General features: G+C 38.6%; 2 protein-coding genes across 2 annotated transcripts in view; one reads left to right on the top strand and one right to left on the bottom strand.

Moving 5' to 3' along the window:
• The window catches only part of PDHX (pyruvate dehydrogenase complex component X), a 75591-nt gene extending 69570 nt beyond the window's left edge, over positions 1 to 6021 (bottom strand). Inside the window, exon 1 of the mRNA XM_031942859.1 lies at positions 5874 to 6021. Within this exon, the coding sequence (XP_031798719.1) occupies positions 5874 to 6021 (148 nt within the window). The remainder of the gene's footprint in view (positions 1 to 5873) is intronic.
• Positions 6022 to 6162: 141 nt separating this feature from the next.
• The window catches only part of APIP (APAF1 interacting protein), a 30539-nt gene continuing 14015 nt past the window's right edge, over positions 6163 to 22686 (top strand). The window contains exons 1-2 of the mRNA XM_031942860.1: positions 6163 to 6309; positions 19439 to 19539. Coding sequence (XP_031798720.1) covers positions 6253 to 6309; positions 19439 to 19539 — 158 coding nt within the window. The 5' untranslated portion in view covers positions 6163 to 6252. The remainder of the gene's footprint in view (positions 6310 to 19438; positions 19540 to 22686) is intronic.

Genomic DNA, 22686 nt, shown 5'->3' with positions numbered 1-22686 from the left:
AAGATGAAAATTCCTAAAGACCTCACTACCAAAATCCAGAGGTTCCAGATTAAAAAGTCCAAGTGCCAAGAACCACAAGTAGGAGCACAAAAGACTTGACAACTCACTGGAAATGAGAAGAGATATTCTAAAAGGCAAAAAATAAGAAAGGTTTACAATCCAGCATTACCAGCAAAATTAAACATAGTCTTGCAAGAGAAAAAGTGGAGCTTTAATAAAGAATTCTTCATGAAAGGTTCAGAGCTGAGTAGAAGCATTAAAATGAAAACAGATCAAAAAGAAAGTTAAAGACAACTCCATATGAATATTTGGATGGACTATATCAGAACTTCTTAAACTTTTTCTACTCATAACACCTTTTTGCCTGAGAAACATTTACATGATCCTGAGTATGTAGGTATATAAAATAGGTATACAAATCAAATATTTACTCAAAATAAATCATAATTCTATGACCCCCCCCACATGGGGGAGGGGGGGGTTAAGAAGCAGTTTAAGAAGCTTTGGACCATATGATGATCAAGTGTTTACATTCTGATAGAGAGAGCAAAAACAAAAGTCCTTTCAGTCAAACCAAAAATCAAAACATGTATTACTGCCTACCAACCCCAGTGTTTCAAACAAATGCTGCAGGTTGGTTAAATTGAGCGCCTTTTTACAAAGGCAGTGGAAAAAGGAGAAATACTGAGAAACTTAGAGTGACCCACAGACCACGAATATGGCCCATTTGTTGATTCTTATTTAACCAACTAACCAGTTTCCAATTTTCCAATCACCTTGTTTCAAAACACTAAGGCAAAAAGACCAAGTTATATTTAAAACAATAACAATTAGCCATTAACTTCTGGCTCCCTTTTCCCTATTACATATCATCTACTCATAAAATTAAATATAAAGGCCACATAAGTCCCCAAGTTATTAACTCCAAAATGAGATTTCTATTACTTTTTACTGTGGGTCTGGAAGTCAGGAAGCTAGCCTTTGAATCTTGATTGACACCTGTTAATTATATAACCGTGAGTTCCTTTCTATGCATCACTTACTCATCAGTAAAATGGAGAGATTATATTACCTACTCTGAGGATAGTTCAATCCAAAAAGCTTTTATTAACTGCCAACAAGATGTCAAGTTCTGGGCTTTGTATTGGAGCAACAAGACCCCTGCTCCAAAGAAGCTTGCACATCCCATGGTAAAGACAAAATATGGTCTAGATTTAGGATTTATTGGTTTAGGGACTTCTGCAAGTGAATTTCCTTTACCAATGGAGATCAGCACCTATTCTGAAACTTAACAGCCAGAGGTGCACCAAATAAAGGAACTGGGCTCACATCTGTCTCTCTGGAGGTTAGTTCTCTGTTCACTGCCCCAGCTGCCTCCAACAGGCTGTAGAGAAGATAATGCTTCGCGAGCTTAAAATGCTCATAATTATCACCAATAAGCATTTCCTAAATTCCTGATTATACTTGGGGACTGGGATGCAAAAACCTAAGTGAGACAGTTCTATAATTTAAAAAACTTCTGGGGAGAGGAGAGGAGAATCTCCATACAAAAGATATATAAGGTAGGAAGGTATTGAGCAGTTCGGCATCAATTGGAGAAGAGTCAAATTATGAACTTAAGGAAGTACTACTGTACTATAAGAAATGGACAGTTTCAGAAAAACCTTGGAAGCACTGTATGGACTGATGCAGGGTGAAGTTAGCAGAATCAGAACAATTTATACAACTCTTCTTCCATTATCCATCAATCTCTTAACATCTCTCCCCACTCCAACTCCTCATCATTCCATGGTACTGTCTACATCATGAACCAAAGACAGAATGGAAATTCATTTTCATAAGGCATCCAGAAGACACTGCTATACTTTTCATAAGAGGAACTTCTTCAGGATTCCATGAAAATGAAAGAAAGACTTCTCACAACTAGCTTTGCCTCTCTAGATAACCCGATCACACCATTTTGAGAAAATTCCCAGATCAATCATCTTTCAGTTTTCTCTGCCTCCTCCCCACTCCATGCCTCAGGTACCTTTTCACCAGGAAGGTTTCCAGCACACACCTCTATGGCCTTCTCTCATACTGGAGCATCCCTCTATCCTTTCAGGCCCCTCTTCTCATATTGAGATTTCAGAACCTCCATTTAGAGGAAGTATCCAGGTCAGAGATCCTTCACTCCCCCAACTTCTCCACCATGACTTCTCTTGGGTACCTTCTCTGCCCACCCCCATCCTCTCTATCTCCCTTTAATGCACTTTCTTCTTCGCTTGTATTTGTATATTTACATAGAAAATATCTACCAAGCACCCTTCCACACAATAAATGGATGACTGGGCAGTGGCATTGATTCTAGAGGACCTATAATGAAGCATGCTGCTTACTTCCTGACAGAAGAGAAAGACCAGGGGCAGAATAAGATATATTTTTCTTTGTACATAGTCAAAATGGAATGATTTTTTTGATTGCATATATTTTTTAAGTAAGGACTGGGGTTTTCTTTTTTTCCCTTAATAATAGTAAGTTTTCCATTTTTTCTTAAATAGAAGGATTAAATGTTAGATGATAAAAATAATGATGATGGAGATAGTAGTAAGTATTCTTTAGACTGCAGTATTAGTAATAGTAGTATTAATAACTACCCTTTGGATTGTTATAGTAAGAATAGTAATGATGTAGTGTAGCTCCTAGGGAGGATGTAGCAATAACCCTAAGGCCACCTAGCCTTGGGAATGACAGTTCCACAAAATGCTGACTATCAGATAATCTGTTGGTCATTAATACAAGTTTCTGAGACAATCTAAGTCATAGAATTCAATAATAGAGTACATGCCAGACTACTCCTCAAACCCATCACTAAGACCACACCACAATCCTACCTCTAAGATATAAAATTAGCTATCGGTGACATGAAGCACCTACTCTTTTTCCTATAACTTTATTTTCTTGTTCCTGATTCTTTGCTAAGTTCTTTTGGCACTTAGCCCACTTTAATTGATGCTAAAATTATAATAAACTTTGCCCCTTCACTTAGAGATGCGGCCAAGCCTGTAAATCCTTTTGAAACAGCTCATGACACTAGTAGTAGTAGTAACTACCCCTTGACTTATTGTAAGAGCAGTAGTAGTAGTAACTATCCTTTGGATTGTTGTAGTTAGAGTAGTAGTATTTATAATAGTAGTAATTAGATTGATTTGGGTTTTAAGTCCTGGTCCTTAAAGAAAAATCGAGCCAGTAACCCCCAAGATATCTTGGGAGGGTTCAGAGGTGCAAAAGAGGGGGAAAAAATGATTTTAAGTGCATTTGATTCTAAATGGGACACCAACAGGTTCTAGGTCAAGCCCCATTTGGTCATTGTTTGGGCCCATATTGACTCTGATTGAATGTAAATAGCAGTCATTTTGGCTTTGGCCAGAAACCTTACTGTTGCCCTCCCAGATTCAATCATTCATTTATTCAATTTAAATCTTTTTAAAATTCTAGGTGAGGAGAAGATTCTTTGCTTCAATGGCTATTTTAGCCTTTAACAATGGATGGATAAGGCCTCAATCAAGCTGAGACTTGTTGAAGACCTTAGCTTAAAAAGTCAGTTCAGTCATGTTCAATGCACAGGCTCTATGCTCCAATCATCCCATCTATAGTCTTGCCATTTAAACCCATGATGGCTATCTGAAGGAAAGTGAGGCCACCCTCCTTACTGCAAATCAATTCAGTTGCCATGTCACTAGCAGTTACCTCCCTGATGTCAATGGTCATTCTTATGAATAAAACAACAGTAGTAGCAATATCTTTTGTATTATTGTAGGTAGAGAACTTGTTAAGCTATGTTGTAGCTAATAGTACTGAGTAACTATCCTTTGGTTGTTAGCCTTGACATAAAGTATAGTAATCAGGCCATTCATTATTTGTCATCTGCTAGTAGCCAGTTAAACTAGTGGTACTAAGGGAAAAAGTAGTAACTATCCTTTAAGATTTCTAGTAAGTCATGAATACTCTTGTGTAATAGTACTAGTAACATCTTTAAATGGATATGTTGTTTATTAAGTAGGAGGCAGTAATATACAGATAGTAATTATAGTAGGTAATAGATAGGATAACTACCCTTTGGATTGTTGTAGTAGCAGTAGCAATTATGCAGTAGTAACAATAATAGTAACTACCCTTTGGGTTTTGATTTACTAGTAGGAGGAATAGAAATAATAGTGGTAGCAGTACTAATGGCCCTTTGTATTGTTGTAGTAGGAATAGTAGTGGAAGTAGTAGTAAGAGAAGGAGGAGTAATTACCTTTTTTGGATTATTATTGTAGTAGTAGTAACAGGAGTAAGTAAAAAATAGTATTACCTTTGGGTTAGTTAGTATGTTACTAATAGTAGAGAGAGTAGTAATATAGTGGTAGAGTGTATAGTAGTAAGCTAGTGTAGTAGTAAACAGTAGTAAGTAGTAGTAGTAGGTAGGAGTGAGTAATAGTTTAGTATTATTGAGTGGTGGGGTAATAGTAGTAATAGTAGTAGTAGAGTGTATTATGTAGCAGTAGTAGTAGTAGTAGGTAGTAATAGTAGTAGTAGTAGTGGTGGTAGTAGTAGTAATAGTAGTAGTAGTGGTGGTGGTAGTAGTAGTAATAGTAGTAGTAGTGGTGGGTAGTAATATAGTAGTAGTGGTGGTGGCAGTAGTAGTAATAGTAGTAGTGGTGGTAGTAGTAGTAATAATAGTAGTAGTAGGGTAGCAGCAGTAGTAATAGTAGTAGTAGTGGTGGTGGTAGTAGTAGTAATAGTAGTAGCAGTGGTGGTGGTAGTAGGTAAAGTAGGTAGGTAGTAGAATAGTAGGAGTGAGTAGAGTAATAGTAGTAGTGTGGTAAGTAGTAATAGGTAGTAGGTAGGTAATAAGTAGTAGTGTGAGTAGTAGTAATATAGTAGAGTAGGTGGTGGTAATAGTAGAGTAGAGGGTAGTAGAATAGTAGTAGTAGTGTGGTAGAGTAATATAGTAGTAGTGGTGGTGTAGAGTAATAGTAGTAGTGGTGGTGAGTAGTAGTAGTAAGTAATATAGTAGTAGTGGGTGGTAAAGTAGTAGGTAGATAGGTAAGTAGTAGTAGTGGTGGTAGTAGTAGTACATAGTGAGTAGTGGTGGTAGGTAGTAGCGTGGAGCATAGTAGTAGTAGTGGTGGTGAGTAGTAGTAATAGTAGGTAGTGGGTGAGAGTAATAGTAGAGTAGTGGTGGTGGTAGTAGTAATAGTAGTAGTAGTAGTAATAGTAGTAGTAGTGGTGGTGGTAGTAGTAGTAGTAGTAGTGGTGGGGGTAGCAGTAGTAGCTCCTTTTCGAGCGAAAGCTGCCCGAGAGCGGGCCAGGCTTTTTCACCACTTACAGGCTTCGGAGCCCAGCCTGGCACACAGGAGGCACTTGGGTCTCTGTAACGCTTTAAGGCTAACAAGGCACTAAATGTAATCTCATCGGGCCCAGCAGCCTATCTCCGATAAGCACCGACGCCGATTCCACTCTCCACAGACAGGCAGCCCAGGCAGAGACCGGGGGAGACTGGCTAGAGCCTCACGCCGGCACCAAGTGCGGGAGCAGGATTGGAGCCGAGGCTTCCTGACCCCGGGGCAGGGGCGGAAGAAATGGTTAAAATCCCAGAGAGGAGACGCCGGAGGGGGCGGGAGCCGCCCGGTGACCCCTACGGCGGCCCGCGGCCAGCGCCCGGGCCGCGGGCCTCCCGGTCGTCTCGCCGCAGGACGCGGAGCAGAGGGAGGCTTCAGCCGCGCCCCCCGCCCCGGAGCCGCGGCCAGCCCCGTCCGGCCCGCCCTCCCCGGAGCCCGGACCCGGCTGACCCGCCTCTCCCCGGAGCCCGGGCCCGGCTGACCCGCCTCTCCCCGCTCAGCACTCACCCCAGAGCCACGCCGTGCTGCGCAGCCCGCGGCATCCCGCGCCGCGGCCCAGCGAGCTCACGGCGGCCTCGGCCCGCCGGCCCCTCGCAGAGCCCAGGAGGAAGCGCAGCGCCCGGCGGCCGCAGCCCAGCCGCAAGGAGGCCGCCATTTTTACAGAAGGACAGGCGCCCTGCGGGGTCCTCAGAGCCGGCCGCCCGGCCGGCCGAGCTCACGGCGGATTGGTCCGCTCGCCTAGGAGCCCCGCCCCCCGGGCTGAGCCCCGCCCCTGGGCTGAGCCCCGCCCCTGGGCTGAGCCCCGCCCCTGGGCTGATCCCCGCTCTGCCTGAGAGAAAACGCCGAGCTCTCCGAGAAAGGCTCCGGAAGGAGGGCGCACGGGGTCATGGCCGCTTGCCGAGCTCCGGAGGGTCGCTGTTGCTCTCACAGCTGCCTGGTGCAGGTAGGAGAGGGAGCGATCGCCCCTGGCCATTATTCTACTAACGGTCCAGGGGTAGGAGGAAAAGGAGGTAGAGGTACACGCACCCGAAGCGTGACTGGCGGGGGGAGGGGCCGTCAGGAGGCCGCTTCTGTAGCGGAACCCCTGCGCATGCGCGCTCACCTTTCCCCACGTGCCAGCTGTTTGTCTGCGCGTCACCCCGGGACCCCCAGCTGCTGCCGGCAGCTTTCCGCAGCTGGACTGCCTCGGACCTTCTCCCAGCTTCCAGAACCTGGAAGAGCTCGGAGGGGGAGGGGACCCAGGGACAATGTTCCGATGTGTTCCACCTGAACCTTAGAATCAGGGGAGTCGAAGAAGGAACATTCAGGAGATACAGAGAGAGGAAAAGAGGGTTTCTCGGTTCTTCTCCCCCGTCTCTTAAATAACGAGGTTGGCTTCGATGGCATCTGATGCCGCCTTGCAGTTCCGTGTAAAGATTGATTTTAAGTGGATCTGGAAAATCATAGAAAGTGATTCTGTACCCCAGGAAAGTGAAGCTGCAGTCGGCACTTTCATGGAAAAATGGGAGCTTAATAAATGCCTTTTGGAGGGCCCGCTTTGTGGAGCCCAGCTCCCTCTGACTACAGCTGCTGCGGGGGATTATCAGCTAGCCACTGCTCCCCACTTGGATTCCTCTGGCCTCTGTCTCAGCTTTTCAAAGCTAGCACCTCTACTCCCGGGTCTGTACTCTCCCTGCCTTTTTGTGACTGGAGAGATACTTTGTTACTCGAAAAGATACAAAGCAATAAATGTTTATTAAATACCTACTTAAACTGGTCAGGCCCTGAGTTGATCGGCAGAGATACAAAGAAACAAAAGCCCTCCCCTCAAGGTGCTTAGAATCCAGTGAAAGAAGGTTATACTTTGCAGGAAATTGAATTGCTTGGGGGGAGAAGGGGAAAAGTCCCTCCTGCCCGGTGCTGGATTTGGATCTGAGAATTGCTGCTAGTGGGAAAGGAAGGTTTTTTTTTTTCCTGTCCTACTTAGAATATATAATCGATTGGCAACATTCTTAGGCAGTTTTCACTTTCATAGAAAGAGAGAGTGGTAGAAAAAGAAAATTATTCCATAAATAGAGGCTTTCAGGGAATTATTTGCCTCCCAACTGGCAAGATTGTTAAAGGAATGAGAAAACATTGCCTTTTCAAGGACAGGAGACAAGAAGCGACCAATTACCTGTATAAATGTGAAAGAAGATCTTTTAGACAAAATTTCACAGTTTAGATTTGGGTATCTCTTAATCAAAGATAAGTAGTGGTTACAGCAGTGAATGAGACCATCTGTTTTACACTTTGGTTTATTTTATTTTTTTTAATTTCTCCTTACTTAACACTGTTAGACCGCCATATTTCTACATTGCATTGTTAAAAAGTTGAGATGGGATGGAATAATTGTGTGTCCTACTTCACACACACACACACACACACACACACACACTTGCCTTCTGCAAAAAAAAACGGCGTAGGTCACACTGAGGAACAACAAGATGAGCAGGTTTCTATTTACAACTTGCTTTGTGAACATTCAATAGATTATTGAACAAAGTATTAACAATGGCATCTATTTTATATCTTATTATGTAAGTGGAAGCCATCTTGCTTTAATAGATTCCCTTAAAGCTATACTTTGTTTTCCTGGGGCATTTGCTTTTTTTGTTTTGTTTTATTTGAGGCAATTGGGGTTAAGTAATTTGCCCAGGGGCACTCAGCTAGGAAGTATTAAGTGTCTGAGGATGGATTTGAACTCAGGTCCTCTTGAATTCAGGGCTAGTGCTCTATCCACTGCACCATATTGACTGCCCCTCAAATGCTTTTAAAAAAATCAGTAAATCTCATTCTCTCATCTGTCAGTTGTTTGACCAAATTATTTAACACCCATTTATTAAGTACTACTCTGTGTAGAGTTGGCCATAGAAGGCCAAAAATGAAATGTTCCTTGCTTTTGGTGGAGCTATTATAATCTCTTGGGTTTGCTTTGGCCCCTGCCTATTTGCATGGCCTGTGAACTGAGAATCATTTTTACATTTTTAACTACAATAAGATTTTATTTACAAATGTAAATTTCTTTTGATCTTCCTGTCACATTCATTAAGGCACATAGCAGGGCTTATGGGCCTGTTCTCACCCCAGTGATGATATAGGGTGAAAACGAAGTCCCCGGTGATCACAGGAAGATTATTGCTAACATTGTCAGTGTAAGGAAAGCTAAAATGCCAAGGAGCTGCGGTTGAGATGAACCCTGCCATGTTTGCACAAATTGGGGGCAAGAGAGCACAGAAGGATCAGGGCATGGCCAGCTCAAGCAGCATCCAGGGATGCCTCTGTGCTTAGCCTAAGGTACAGGGAAGGGGTGACAGTTGTGCTCAGGGGCTATGTGAGAAATGTAAGATAGTCCCTGCCTTTAGGGAGCTTACAATATAATAGGAAAGACATTTCCTATGCCCATATTCAGACATGCTATGTATGAGATAATAATGATAAGAAGGAAAGCCCTGGAATTAATTCAATTCAGTAAATATTTATTAAGCACCTGCTATGTACCAAACACTGTATTAAGTTCTGGGGAGCTGTCTTAAATCCTCAAGTGGCTGACAAAGGGGGAAGACTACACACAAGGAGCCTTTTTGGCTTTTGGTGGAGCCTATTATAATAGGCTCCACCAAATAATAGAGAGGGATAGTTCTGAAATATGATGGAGTTCTGCAAACCAAGGATAACTGCAGGTACAACGGAGAAATTGAGAGGGACAGTCCAACAGATCCTGTCCTTTATAGAAGAAACTTTGGGGGGAGTTGAGTGAGTACTCCACCCTCCAGCCCTCCAATAAGAGGTTGGAGAAGAGGCTAAGGTAGTTGGGAACGTGTATCCAGAGTTTGAGTAATGGGCTTGATGGTGAATTTCAGGTGATTGCTCTTAACTTAAGAGGAGTTAAGAAAGGCATTCTCCAGAAAGCTGGATTTTATTGGGAATTAAAGAAAGCCAGGGAAGGTGATAGATGGAGATGAAAAGGGAGACTGTACCAAGGATAGGATTCAGCTAGAAAGAATGCCCAGGAGGTCAGAGCCACTGGATACGAGTACATGTTAAGGAGTAAGAGGTAAGAAAACTGAAAAGGCAGGTCTTTAGTTCTGACATTTTTAGTCATTAGACTATATATATAAGACTTATGTGTGTCACACTGGATTATATTCTACTAATGACAATTTTCTATAAACCTTACTTCACCAAAGAGACCACACAAGGAAACATGACTTTTAGGGAGCTCCTATTCTATAGACAACCATGTCAAGTATTATGATATTTATCATAATTAGAAGTCCCAGTTTCTTTTTGAACTCTGATTTCATACATTCTTGGTTGGTACATTATCCTATCTGGGGTTATACCTCAAAGTGCTTACTAGTTACTGGGATGTCCACGATAGGAATTTAATAAACTTATGATATTGCTAGACTTGTTGAGGTACCATGTAGTATAAAAAATAATCCCTTCCAGTAATTTATGTATTAGTTGAAGGGAATATATAAGCCATGGTGGAAGAACATGTCTTAATTTTTACATCACTAGCATGTTAGAGGAGATTTTAAATAAATGATATTGGATGATTGTCACAGTAATTAGGTAATATGTGATAAACGCCGAAGGAGATCTATATGGACAATAAGTGTCACATTCGTTTCTAATCACCATCATTTTGAGGGGTGCTTTGAAGAATAGGCTGGATTTTGATTTTGACAAAGAGTATTCCAGATAAGGACGTAGCATCAGCAAAGATAAAGAGGCAGAAAACACAAAGAATGTTCCAGGAATAGGTAAATAAGCATTTTGACTGAACCAGAGAGTTCATGTCAGGAACAAGTAGGAAAAGAACACTAGAAAGATAGGTTAAAACTGAGTTGTGGAAGGCTAGATGTTACAGGAGCCACCTGCTAGTGACTGCTGGGGATCTAATTCTGACCAGCAGAATAGATCCCTTCCTGTGAGAAGATGATAACGATACAAAGAGACTGAGAGGCAGTTGTTTTCTCTGGCTTCCCTTCTCTTCCCTCTTGCCTCTGATTTATTTTATTCCCAATTCACAAGCAACATCTGCAGCAGTAAAGGCCACTTTGCAATTCCTTCAAGTGTGTTATGATGTGGTATTCTCTTCCTTTTTATAATATAATATGATGGTTCTCTCTGAGCAGGTTTCTGGAGGCAGCCTTCGTTTCAGTTCCAAGTAATAATCACCCCAAATGTAGCCAGGAGTTAAAATCCAGTCCTTTATTGTGTCCTTCAAAGTCTTGAGCTTCAGCTCCTAGCTCTCTCCGAATGTCTCCAGCCAGCACAAAGGTGGAATATGGAATGAATCTGTCTCCGCCTCCTACAGTGGGCTTCTGTGTCTCTGTGTGTGCTTCTGTATCTATGTCTGGGCTTCTCTGTCTGTCTGTGTCTGAGAGCTTCTTGCTTATATGCCATACACTGAGTACACACCAATCATTATATCACTAGGAAACCATTATTTGTTGCAGGATTCAATCAATTCTAAACTAGATTTAACCATTGTCTCCTCAATTCCACTTAGTACTTTGTTTCAAGTTCTGGCCCATAACATCTCCTCGTAGGATCAGATCAATCATACTGAACCATGCAAAATTAGATAATTATTGTTTCTATCAATTCTAATGACTTAACACTTTGTAAGGATTCCAACAGTGGAAGCTTTCAGAGAATCGGGACCTGCCCTTTCACACTTAAGTGGTCCTTAACAAATCCCCATTTTTTGTTTTATGGGAACATGATTATTTTCCCTCCGACAGCAGTAAGTTTGTACAGCAACTGTTATCCGAGTCTGCATGCTGAGGAATACAAAAAGCATTATCAAAGTCTTTTCTGGATGGGTGTAGGGTGAGACACTATAGCAGCTGTTGAATCTTGTGAGATGTCATGGAGGCAAACTTTCTGACAGCCGGAGAAGTAGGATTGTCGTCAGAGTAAACATTTTTCATAAATCCCTCATCAGTCTCCTGACTAGGCCCTTTGACGGATTGACCCATTTTAATTACCCCGACTGAAAGTCTTACCGGGTCTCTTCTCCCTTTCCTTTCCCATGGGTTACCAAAGAGACTCTCCCGGGAGGATCCTACTCACAAATAGCTTTCAAGCGCTTTCTGCTTCTTTGTTTCTTGTGCCCTGTGTTGGGCACCATTTGTTACAGGAGCCACCTGCTAGTGGCTGCTATTCTGACCAGAAGAATAGATCCCTTCCTGTGAGAGGATGATAACGATACAAGGAGACTGAGAGACATTTACATTCTCTGACCTCCCTCCTTTTCCCTCCAATATATTTCATTCCCAATTCACAAGTAACATCTGTGCCAGGAAAGGCTGATTTGCAATTCCTTCAAGTGTGTTATGATTCACAGTTGTGGGGGCTTTTGAAGAATCACCTGCCCCTTCACACTTAAGCATGGTCCTTAACAGCTAGAATTAACAGAATTTGGTGTTTGGATATGGGAATCAAGAGAAGAAGAAAAGAGTTTAAAAAATAAAAATTCTCTCAAGATTACAAGCTTGTGGGAGCTGGAAGATAAAAACGTTCATCAGAGGTGATTGGGACTGAATCATGTCTTAGTTAGCATAGTGATTTGTAGTTTTTGAAGTGTTTTCATGTTACTCATTTCATGAGCAAAGTAATAGTAAAAAAAAAAAATGAAAATGAACTTTAAGCCTATTTTTCATGTAACTAAAATAAGGATCATTAGGATTTCTGGATCATTAATTTAAAACAATAAAGAACCTTCCAGGACCTCTATTTTGAAAGGCAACTGGCCCATGGAGTTTAGGTTCCTTCTCCAAATCACTTGGCAAATAAATAAATCGCAAAGCCAAAGTTTGCATGGGTTTTCTTGGCATCAAATATGCATGCCTCCTTTTAGAGAAGTAACCACAAAACTGGAGAAAGGACCTCCAGCACTGGACTAGACTCCATTTAGTCTAAGAAATTTGCCAAATCAGTTCCCATATCATAAAGATTCTTAAATTTTTTTGTATCAAGAACATTTTAGGCAATCTGATAAAGTCTGCAGACTCATCAGGATATTGTTTTTTGATGCATAAAATTCATAGGATTAAAAGGAAATCAAGTATATCGAAATATAGTTATCAAAATATTTTTGAAATGTTCTCAGAGCTGTTAAGAACTCTTTCCCTATAACATACATGTAGTGTTAGAACCAGGAAGAACTAAAAGCAAGATCTCTGACATCCATTGTGTTTCTCTTTTCACTAGTTTTTGTTTACCTACTAATTTAAACAATTTAAATGACTACATTCTCACCAAACATCTTTGTATTACTTCTTTCTGTTCAGTGATTATTTTACTTGGAAAGTGTCATTTCATGCTGTGAATGATTTGAGTCAAAATTCAGCAACACAGCTGCATTATCAGTTGTTATTTCTGTATTGTCTGATGTGTACTAATTGCTATAATTGAAATGATTTGAAAAGATAAAAGGAGGAACAGAGCTATTTTCTATAGTGTTTTAACTTGCTATGCAAATTAATAGTTTTCACAGATTTTGAAAACTGCAGAATTCTGCCAATTTGATGGACTTTTAGTATATAATTATTATATTTTGTTCCTAAAAATACTGCAAATTGCATGGAGTTTAGATAACTGCAACTAGGTGTTATATATTAAGGAGCCAATATGGTTTTACTATAAATAATAACAATACAGAAATTTTTATTCCATTAATTTCTCATTAATATTAATCAGATACTTTTAGCAGCTTTTAAAAAGTTTCCACTTTCCCATTATTTCTAAATTTATACTTTAATGAATTTTCATTCACATTTTAAATGTACAGTTTATTTAAGCAGCTATAAAAATCAGTCTGTTAGTTTTTACTAATAAAGGATCTTTCTCTGAATAGTTCATTATTTCTTGGGATGATTACAACTTCATTATAAAATATTTCCAAAAGGCAATGTTAAGTGTTTGTGTGTGTGTGTGAATGAAAGAAATTTGCTGTAACTAAAATATCATGGAAGTAAACTAGACTAATTATCAGCTTCCAGTACAATTTTTGTGAGAGTTAAATCCAGAAACCTAAAGTGACTATCACCATGTCAAACCATATCATCTATCTGCTGTTCATTTATTGAGGGTCTTTTGGCTCAGGCACTGTGCAGAGTGCTGGGTATACAAAGAAGGAAAAAAAAGCCTTGCCCTTCAGGAGCTTACAGTCTAATGAAAAAGACTCCATGCACGTAAAAGGAAGATGTAAAGAGGCGGGGAGGAAGGAAGTTGGAGCAGCCAAAGGAGTTGGGAAAGAGTGCTGCCAGAGAAGTCAAAAGGCCCACTCATCTACCTGAACCTCATTGTTCATTTCTCAGTTTGCCATTGCTACTGTAAATGTTGCCATCTTGATTTATGTCTTGAAAAGGTGGATAATATTGACTGAAATGGTAATGTAAAAAGTTAACTTTGAATTTATTAGAATTTTTTAAAAGTTCTGCAATTATTATCACCAAACATTATTCAGTCATGGATGTGAGAAAAAAAATTGGTAAGTCACTTGACTTCTCAGCTTCAGGTTCCCCTTCTTTAAAACAGCATTAATAATGATTGCCACTACTATTTCATCAATAATTTTAGAAAACTGTTTTGTCTGTTGTTATTGTTTTCACAGTAAATAAATAACCATATATTTGCAAAAGTTTACAATTTTATACTCTCCAATTGTATTTTGAAATTGGGTTCCTATAATAGTACTGTGTTGCAAGAGTAATTGATGTCTTTTGAAAGTATTACTTAGAAATTACCCTAGCAGGAACTGGAGATGCTGATGAAGCTTTCATTTTTTCCTTCATCAATTTGTTCAGGAATATAAAACATCATTCATTGGATTTTAAAAATTTATATTTCACAGTTATCTAGCATCACTAATTCCAAAGCACATGGAATTATTTTCGGTTCAATTAAGGGTAAATTAATCTCTAGTAATTTGAAAAAAGATGAGGAAGCCATTTCTGTAGAAATTTTTATGTTACCATTATACATTTAAATAGGCTGGAAAGCAAAAACATTTAGCTTTAGTATTTTATCATAGTTTATGTGTTAAATTTTTTAAAGTAATTATGTTGTTTTCAGTTTTAAGTATTTCCTTTCACAAAATGGATGTTTTAGGGGAAATTGAACAAAGATTAAGCTAAATAAGCTTCAAGGCACCTCAACTTAAGAATCAGTGTTTCAATATTCTGTTTCCATGTTGAGTTTTTTCTTAGAGTTTTATATATTTGTCAACAACTTGTTATCTACTTGCTTCTACCAAGTCAGGAAAATAAGTTTATTTTTTAAATTTCTGGGATTTTTTAACAATTAAAAATTAAGCCCCAATTAGAGAAAAGTACATTTTAATCAGTTTTTAAGTGCCAGAGAAGTGCTTGACCCCTCTGCTCATACCTTTAATAGCACCTTTTCTTTACATCTACATTTATTAGAGAGCACACTGATTCACCCCAAAGGGCCCATCCACAGCCCACAGTGAGGGAGATCCCACCTTAGATATTCTCTTCACTAGAATCTTTGCTCACTTTTATCCTCCTTAGTCAGTCTTCCTGGACTTTGGAACTGCTTAGAGTGTGGTCCAGGGTTTCCTGGTCAGCAAGTCCAGTTGGTGAAAACTGTTTTCATAATAATATTAAGACATTTTCATTTCGAATATAGTAAATACTGAAAGCTGTAACCTATATAAAGGAAATCTGAGGGTAGGAAGTAAGTAGAATGTCCTTAATCACTTTGAGGCATGTTATAGAGGGCCTGAGACCACAGAGTTCAAGAGCAGCTGGTTCAGACTAGGAAGATGTTCATTTCCTGGACCTGGCCTATTTAATTCCTTTGACTCTTAATGGTGTCAATTTAGTGATTTACATCATAGATTTGTTTGTTTAGTATCCCTGAATTCTCAGTTTAAATTATAGATAAAAATCTTTTTTAAGCTCCATTAGTAAATAAATTCATTTGGCTAATGTTAATGTTGGAGCTTTAGAGGTTTAGACGTTAATATATGGTGAATTAGGCATAATACAATGGTAATCCAAAAAAAACATTTATTAAGCTCCTGCTATATGCCATGGTGCTATGCAGTGTGACAGTGTATAAAGTGCTAAGCATGAAGTTAGGAGATCAGAGTTCAAATTCTGCCTTCAAAACTTTCTATCTGTGTGATCTATGGTCAAGGCACTTAGCCTCTCAGGTCATTGTCCATCTGTAAAATTATATTTTCCTGGCTTACTTCACAGAATTGTTGGGAAGAAAACACTTTTCAAATCTTCAAGTGTTGTATACATGTGAATTGCTGGGTTTTTTTGTTTTATTTTAACAAAGATAGCTGACTTTTTGTTTCCCAACAGTCTTTCATTTTTGTGACCTCTGTTATTTCACAAGACCTGAATGAATTCATAAGATCTTTGTTATTATGGAATAATAACTTTTTAGCGTGACACCTAGAATGCAAAAATACTAGTTTACAAAAATGTTCTGAAAACATCAAGAAATCCTAATTTGTTTCCATACAGATGTTTAGCATCTGTATGGGACATAACAATAAGTTCCCTGCGAGCCATTGACTGAAGTTCTTCAAAGAGAATAGACTAAAGGAGCCCTCTGTCACTGTTTTTCTGATTTTTTTTGCTTCTGATTTCTTTCAAATAATTAAAGCATGACAAACATCAAGTATAGTATCCAATTTTTTCATTAAAATAGAAATTTGTCAATTGTAAAAGCAATTATGGGGACAATTAGTTGGTGTAGTGGATAGATCACCAGCCCTGAAGTCAGGAGGACCTGAGTTCAAATGTGGCCTCAGACACTCAACATTTCCTAGCTGTGTGACCTTGGGCAAGTCACTTAACCCTAATTGCCTCAGCAAAAAAAAAAAAAAAAAAAGGCAATTATGCCATGGGGAGGGGAGGACACTATTGCTGACTTTTGCATAAGGGAGTTTTAAAGTGAAAATCACAAAGATTTCTCAGTTGTCCTTGTTGAGAAATTAGAAATTTGATATATTTTTCAGTTTTCATGCTGAATAGATCTCTTATAATTAGAACATTGTGAAGAAAATGTTAGTGAGAATTATTACCTTTTATTATGAATTATCTTTGTCCTTATTAAACCAATTTTAAAAGCATTTCTTATGTAAACACATTATTTGAAGAGGAGAATTAATGCTTAAAAAAGTACAAGGTTATCCTTGTACTAATAATTTTAAAATGAAAATATTACACTTAACATGAATTTGATCAGATTTATTACTTTTACTGATACATTATTGGCACTTCGTTTCTAAAATTACAGTGAGGTGTCTTGGTTACTTATGAATTTTGTTTTCTAGTTTCCAGTGTAACCCTACAATTAAACAAATATTAAATGCTTCTTGTGTGCTAATCACTGGCTAATAAAGTAACCAAAGTATAAAAATACCCACACATACCTTAAAGCTGTACATAAATGCCAGTTGTTGTTATTACAACATAAAACAACATGTACACTAAATAAGTATTTTATAAGACAGATTCATGAGAGAGAGAGTGTGCCAGCAGCTACAGGGCTCAGGAAGGATTCACAAAAAAGGAGCTGCCAAGGCTGATTGACCCTTGGAGGAAGATGATGAGGATACTGACAGATGATATGGTCCGCTATGAAGTAGGCCCCTATTGTTAGCTTAGAATGAACTGAGGCCTGGAAATCTGGTCTCATCCCTATCCCTGCTTCTATCATTCTAGAATTCAGTGTTGCAGAGAAGTTAATTTTCCAGACTATTGGACCATTTAATTTTAATCCTAAAATTTATTAGAATTTCTTTATTTCCTTAAAGCATAGAGGTCACAATTTGATCTTTTATTATGACCTGAGGTCAGTTTAATAAGAGTTCTCCCGCTGTCTTGATCTTTTTAAGTATGTGGCTCCAAAATGTTGTTTTCATAATTTTTCTGATTCTTTAATAATTTCTGACTGAGACAACTCCTTTCTATGTCCTTCTTCCATATACATTCCTCCTTTAATCTGCCATATCTATTTCAGGTTATGGATCTGCTCACCAAAATTGTTAGCCACTGTATGGAAAATTAAATTTCTGATTGAACAATGAGTAAGAATTTCTCCTAAAGAGTTCCACAATTCATGGATTATGATTATTTTTGAAATTGGAACTAAATTCTAAAGCAATTGTCTCCAGATATTTTTGAGAAGTCACTCCTGAGAGTTATAAAAAAAAAAATCACTCACCCTCACTGTGCACATATTTATTTATAAACTTTATATAGTATAGTAGTATTATGTTGATAATTATACATATTATAAAACTTTTAAAAAGCAGACATTTTAAAAGCATGAGATAAAAATCTGTGAGCCTAGAATCAGTATTGAAAGACTGGCATTTGTAGGGGAGCTGCATGGTCAGACTAGTACTCTTAAAAAATCATTTTGGCAGCTGTGTGTAGGATGGATTGGAGAGGGGGAGAATTTGAGGCATAGGCACTTACTAATTTCTTAATTAAGGTGATGTGGGAGCAGAAAGAAAAGGACGGTTAGGAAAGATCTTGTGGGGGTTGTGTAGGGTGAAGAGGAAGAAGGAATAAAAGGTGAGACTGAGTTGTATACCACAAGGGTCACTAGGATGCTGATGGCACCTTATATGACCAGTAGGTCCAAACTCTAATGCAAAGGGGACACTAAATTCTACATAAGGATCCTTACTACATATTGACTTGGAAAACCACATGCAATTAATATCTTTGTTGTATTACATTTTATCTTTTAAATATTTCCCAGTTGCATTTTAATATGATCACCACAAGGAGCCTTCTCCATTTACACACACACACACATAAGAAGAGAGGTTTAGAACAAAGGTGAGTTTGATGGGAGCATGTAAATAATGAAATAGTAAGATTAGTAGCAGTCCTGGTCTGCTCATCCTGTGCTATACATTCTGTCCCAGTGGCAGTGCAACTATTATTTATGGGTTCCTAGATTTTGTTGACTCTGAAGGGCAATTATGAAATTGGCAGATGAAGTAGAGTTGTTCTGGGAATAAGTTGTTTTGGAAATCCAGTTGGTTGCTGTAGGGAAGGTGGGATGAACTCATCTTCCCACTTCATCATACTTTACTCAATCATACACCTCCTTGAGGTGAGGCTCTGGGTACCACTTTGGAAGCTAATGCTGCGATGATTGAGATGGGCTTTCTGTCATACAGGATTTCACATAGAATCACACTTCATAATTGAAAGGGATCTTAAAAAACACCCAGTGTCTCTGTTTGGGCTATAATCCAATATGGACAACAAAATGTAGCTGAGCTGAATCACAATTGTATGTGCATTAATCAGTCAATGAGCAGTTAGGGATAGGTGAGGAAAAGTACAAGAGATTAGAGACTGGATCCATCTTCGAAAAAGGTAAAGTGTCGATAGTATTCAAGAAAAGATGACAGGGAAATTCTTCACATTTTTTGGTGTCATGGATCTTTCTGCACTCCTCAAAATAATTTTAAAATACATAAGATTACAAAAGAAACTAATTCACAGTTAACAGTTACCAAAACATTTGTTTAAAAACAAGTTCATGAACTCCAAGTTAAGAGCCTCAGTCTAGTTCCATCTCTTGTCTCTCTGACATTTATAAACAGTCTACTGGCTTGTGCTTATAGCTATATAAGCAACATATCTTATATAGATGATGGAGGAAAAGGAAAAAAAGTGTATATGTTGTATATAATGTATAGAGACTTTGAGCATGCTACATAGAAAGAGGGCTTTCAAGGAATGGGATGACGGGGGTAGGGGCCTTGGTCCTCAATGTTGTGTTTCTTTCTAAGATTGAATTTATATGTAGGCCTTACGTGTATTTGAGCTTCCTTATGAGCCATAAATCCATTCTAGTTTGTACTGATATGAAGTAGATATTCTTATAGTCCATTTTAGAAAAGATAAAATACACCACAAAGACTCAGTAAAGGAACTGTAAAAGATGGTACAGTTTTCTAGACAACAGAATGTGATAGAATGATTATGAAAATAATTTTCCCCTCTCCCTTCTCTTTTAAGGACAAGGAACATCCAAGAAATCTGATTCCAGAGCTCTGCAAGCAGTTTTACCATTTGGGCTGGGTCACCGGCACTGGCGGAGGAATTAGCTTGAAGCATGGGTAAGTTATTGACTAATTTCATTTTTCAAATCCAGCCATGTGAATATTTCACAAGGCATCCACCGTATCACATGCCCAGCTGAATCCATTTTACGTGTAAGCTTTGTACATGTGTTACCATAAAAGAAGAAATAATGCACAAAAAAAGGGGGGACACAAGGCATAAAAGGTGCTAATTAAATGTCTAAGGATATTTATTGTTCACTGGTTCACATCAAGAAAAACACTTCAATCTTTAATCTCTGGAGAAGCACAGTTAAAGAAGTTAATTACAGCTATATTCATAGATTGTCAAGGCACTGCTAAGTACTGTAGGGAATACAAAGTGAACATAGATTTCTGTCCATTATAAAGAAAAATTTCTTAAAATTCAAGGTTCTTAAATTTGAAGAATGATTTGGATGACCGTTTAAGGTAGTGAGTTACCCAATTTAAGGAGACAAGCACAAACTGGAGAATATTGTAGAAAGATTTTATGGGTCAAGTTTAGGACTTGGACTAGACCTCAATAGCTCCTGCCTCAGTCTCTCTTTTCAAGGAGTTCTCTTGACTTTGTTTTTCCTTCAAGGTGTTACGGTCTTAACTGTCTACACTACCCTGCCCTCCACGTCCTTACTTCCTGTTCCCTCTGCAAGAACCACTATGCAGTTGCATCTCCATCCCCACTGCCTGCCTAACACTGGTGATCTGATGATCTCTTATTGCTGAAGTCAAGGGCCTTTTCTTTGTCATTCTTCTTAACCCTTTGGTGACTACACTGATCTTCCAAGGGATTTGTGACACATTCCATCATGGCTTTCTTTCAGATTATATGACCAACCTTTCCCTTTCATCTCAAACTATCCACATTTCACATTTCTTTCACAGATGGGTCCAGTCTCTCAGATCTCTTGGACCCTTCTCCACCCATCAGTAATTGCAATTAGTGATTGCTAATTTAATCAATAAGATTAAAGTCTTATTGACTTTAATCAGGGAAAAGCTGATTAAAACTTGCTTTTCCCTGCCTCTAATGTACAGACACATGTGACTTGGCTCACATTTTTAGTGAGTTGTAGCACACATGGAGGCAGTTGTTACACTGTCATGGTAGCAAGTGGTGTGACTAACCAGTACTGTGACGTTATTCAGTGGTATCCATCTTAATTTTAAAAAGATGCTCTGTGAGTAGAAATCTGCTTTGCATTTGCCTAGCAATATTTTTCTTTTGCCAAAATCCATTGAAACTAGTTTCTTTAAAACCACCTTTGGAAGAGATGCCTAGATAGATACACCAGAGGCACATGTAAAATTTTTAGTAATTGAAAATTGATCCATTCTAAAGAAATTCATTCTCTGCCAAAGACGCCTCACTTTTGCTTAGTTTCCCAGGTCACCCTTTGTTGAACTCTCTCACAAACTCCTGTTACAGCAGGTTTTTAATTCTGAGTATTTTTAAAAAATTCTTTAGTCAACCTGAGATAGCTGAGCCAGGAGCTTTACCTTATCATCATGGTTAATGGTTGTACAGCTACCCCTAGAGGTCACAGTAGGAAATAAACCTCTAAGTTTGCTACATCCCTACATGGCATCTACTAAAAGAATGCAGGTTTATGGGGCATAATGATGACATTTGCCAATATTTGGCATTAACCTTGGCATGAACCCCAAAGCTGCTTATTTTTAACCTGTATGATTTTCTTAGGCTATTGGTTTAAGTCCAGTCTTTTAAAATTTTGTGTTTGGAATAAATTGAAACTAATCTAACATCACAGTAGCACCATGTTAACAGACTATACCAGCTTATGATAGTGATTTTTGTAATTTGAAAATATCTTCCAAGGTATTTCCTTCCTTACATGCCTTCTAAGAAAAAGCTCAAGCTCTCTCCTACTATGTGATGAGCACTAGCAGTTCATAAACTTCTCATAGCAAAATGTCCCAAAAGTGTGATTTCCAGGCACAGTGTTTTTAGAAGCAGCAGAAGAGGTGCTATTGTACACACAGTGCCAGGAGAGACTGAACATTAAAGAAAGAAACAGAAGGTCATGTAAAAGGCAGGCTCTTATTCAGCAGCCAGCCTGCCCAGGGCACATGGTTAACCATAGAATTTGAGAGGGAACTTCCATTTTCTTCTCCTAAAAGAATAAAGAATCAGGCCCAGGGAGAAAAGTGACTAGGGAAGCCTAAAAATAGATCTGTCATTCAACTTTTGTCTCTAACTTTAATCATCTTTGTTTTACAATGTACCACCTCATAAAGTAAATAGTATTTTACATTTTCACAGTGCCTTCTTGATATTCATGAAAAATTACCTGGAGATAGTTTTTGAAATGATTATGCCAAGCCTAGAAGCTAGCAAGTACTAAACTAGTGACTGAGCTAATTTAGGAGTATAGGAGTTAACAATGACTATTAAATGCTCAGAAAATACATGAAAAGAGAAACCTCTGAACATAAACAGATTATGGTTTCAGACTTCTGTTACCCTACCCTAGATTGTGGAGTCAACACTAGAGAAAATAAACTATGGAAAGTGATACTTAGGAATTCAAAGCCCATTTTTTTTTGGGGGGGGGGGGGGGGAGGGGAGTAGTATCTTATTGCATAGAGGGAAAACTACATTCTAGTTCTGGTAATTTCCCCAAAACATAGCCAATGGTTCCTTCTAAAAGTAAAGAACTGTCATTTTTATATAGCGTATTCTTAGTGTGATTAGCCATTTAATGATTAGCTACATAACTAATCTTTCAATACATAAAGTCTACAAAGTCATAGGCAGCTTTCCATATGAAAGAGAACAGAAATAATGTCAAATTTCATCTACTAAACAACTTGAATAAACAAAATGATACTAAAGATTTTGACATACCTTGTGGGCTATTTACTCACAAGCAGCTTCATTTTTTCTTTGGAACTATTCCCAGAACTACATGTATCTCATTTAGCAAGGAAAGATATAGCACCCATTAGGTTATTGCCCTATAGATAAAATTTTAGAATTGCTTTCATTTTTCATAAGGTAAAACAATGAGCATTGAGGCAATAGTATAAACAAGTTACAAAAACAGAAAAGATAATTTTCAAAGCTATAGATGGGGAAAGAGTTCTTGGTCAAAGAACAGATAGAAAGGATCACAAAATATAAAGTAGATACTTCTGATTGTA

The sequence above is a fragment of the Sarcophilus harrisii genome, chromosome 6 (assembly GCF_902635505.1).
Source record: "Sarcophilus harrisii chromosome 6, mSarHar1.11, whole genome shotgun sequence".
Taxonomy (NCBI): domain Eukaryota; kingdom Metazoa; phylum Chordata; class Mammalia; order Dasyuromorphia; family Dasyuridae; genus Sarcophilus; species Sarcophilus harrisii.
The sequence above is the reverse complement of the archived record's forward strand: the minus strand, read 5'-3'. Positions and strand labels throughout refer to the sequence as shown.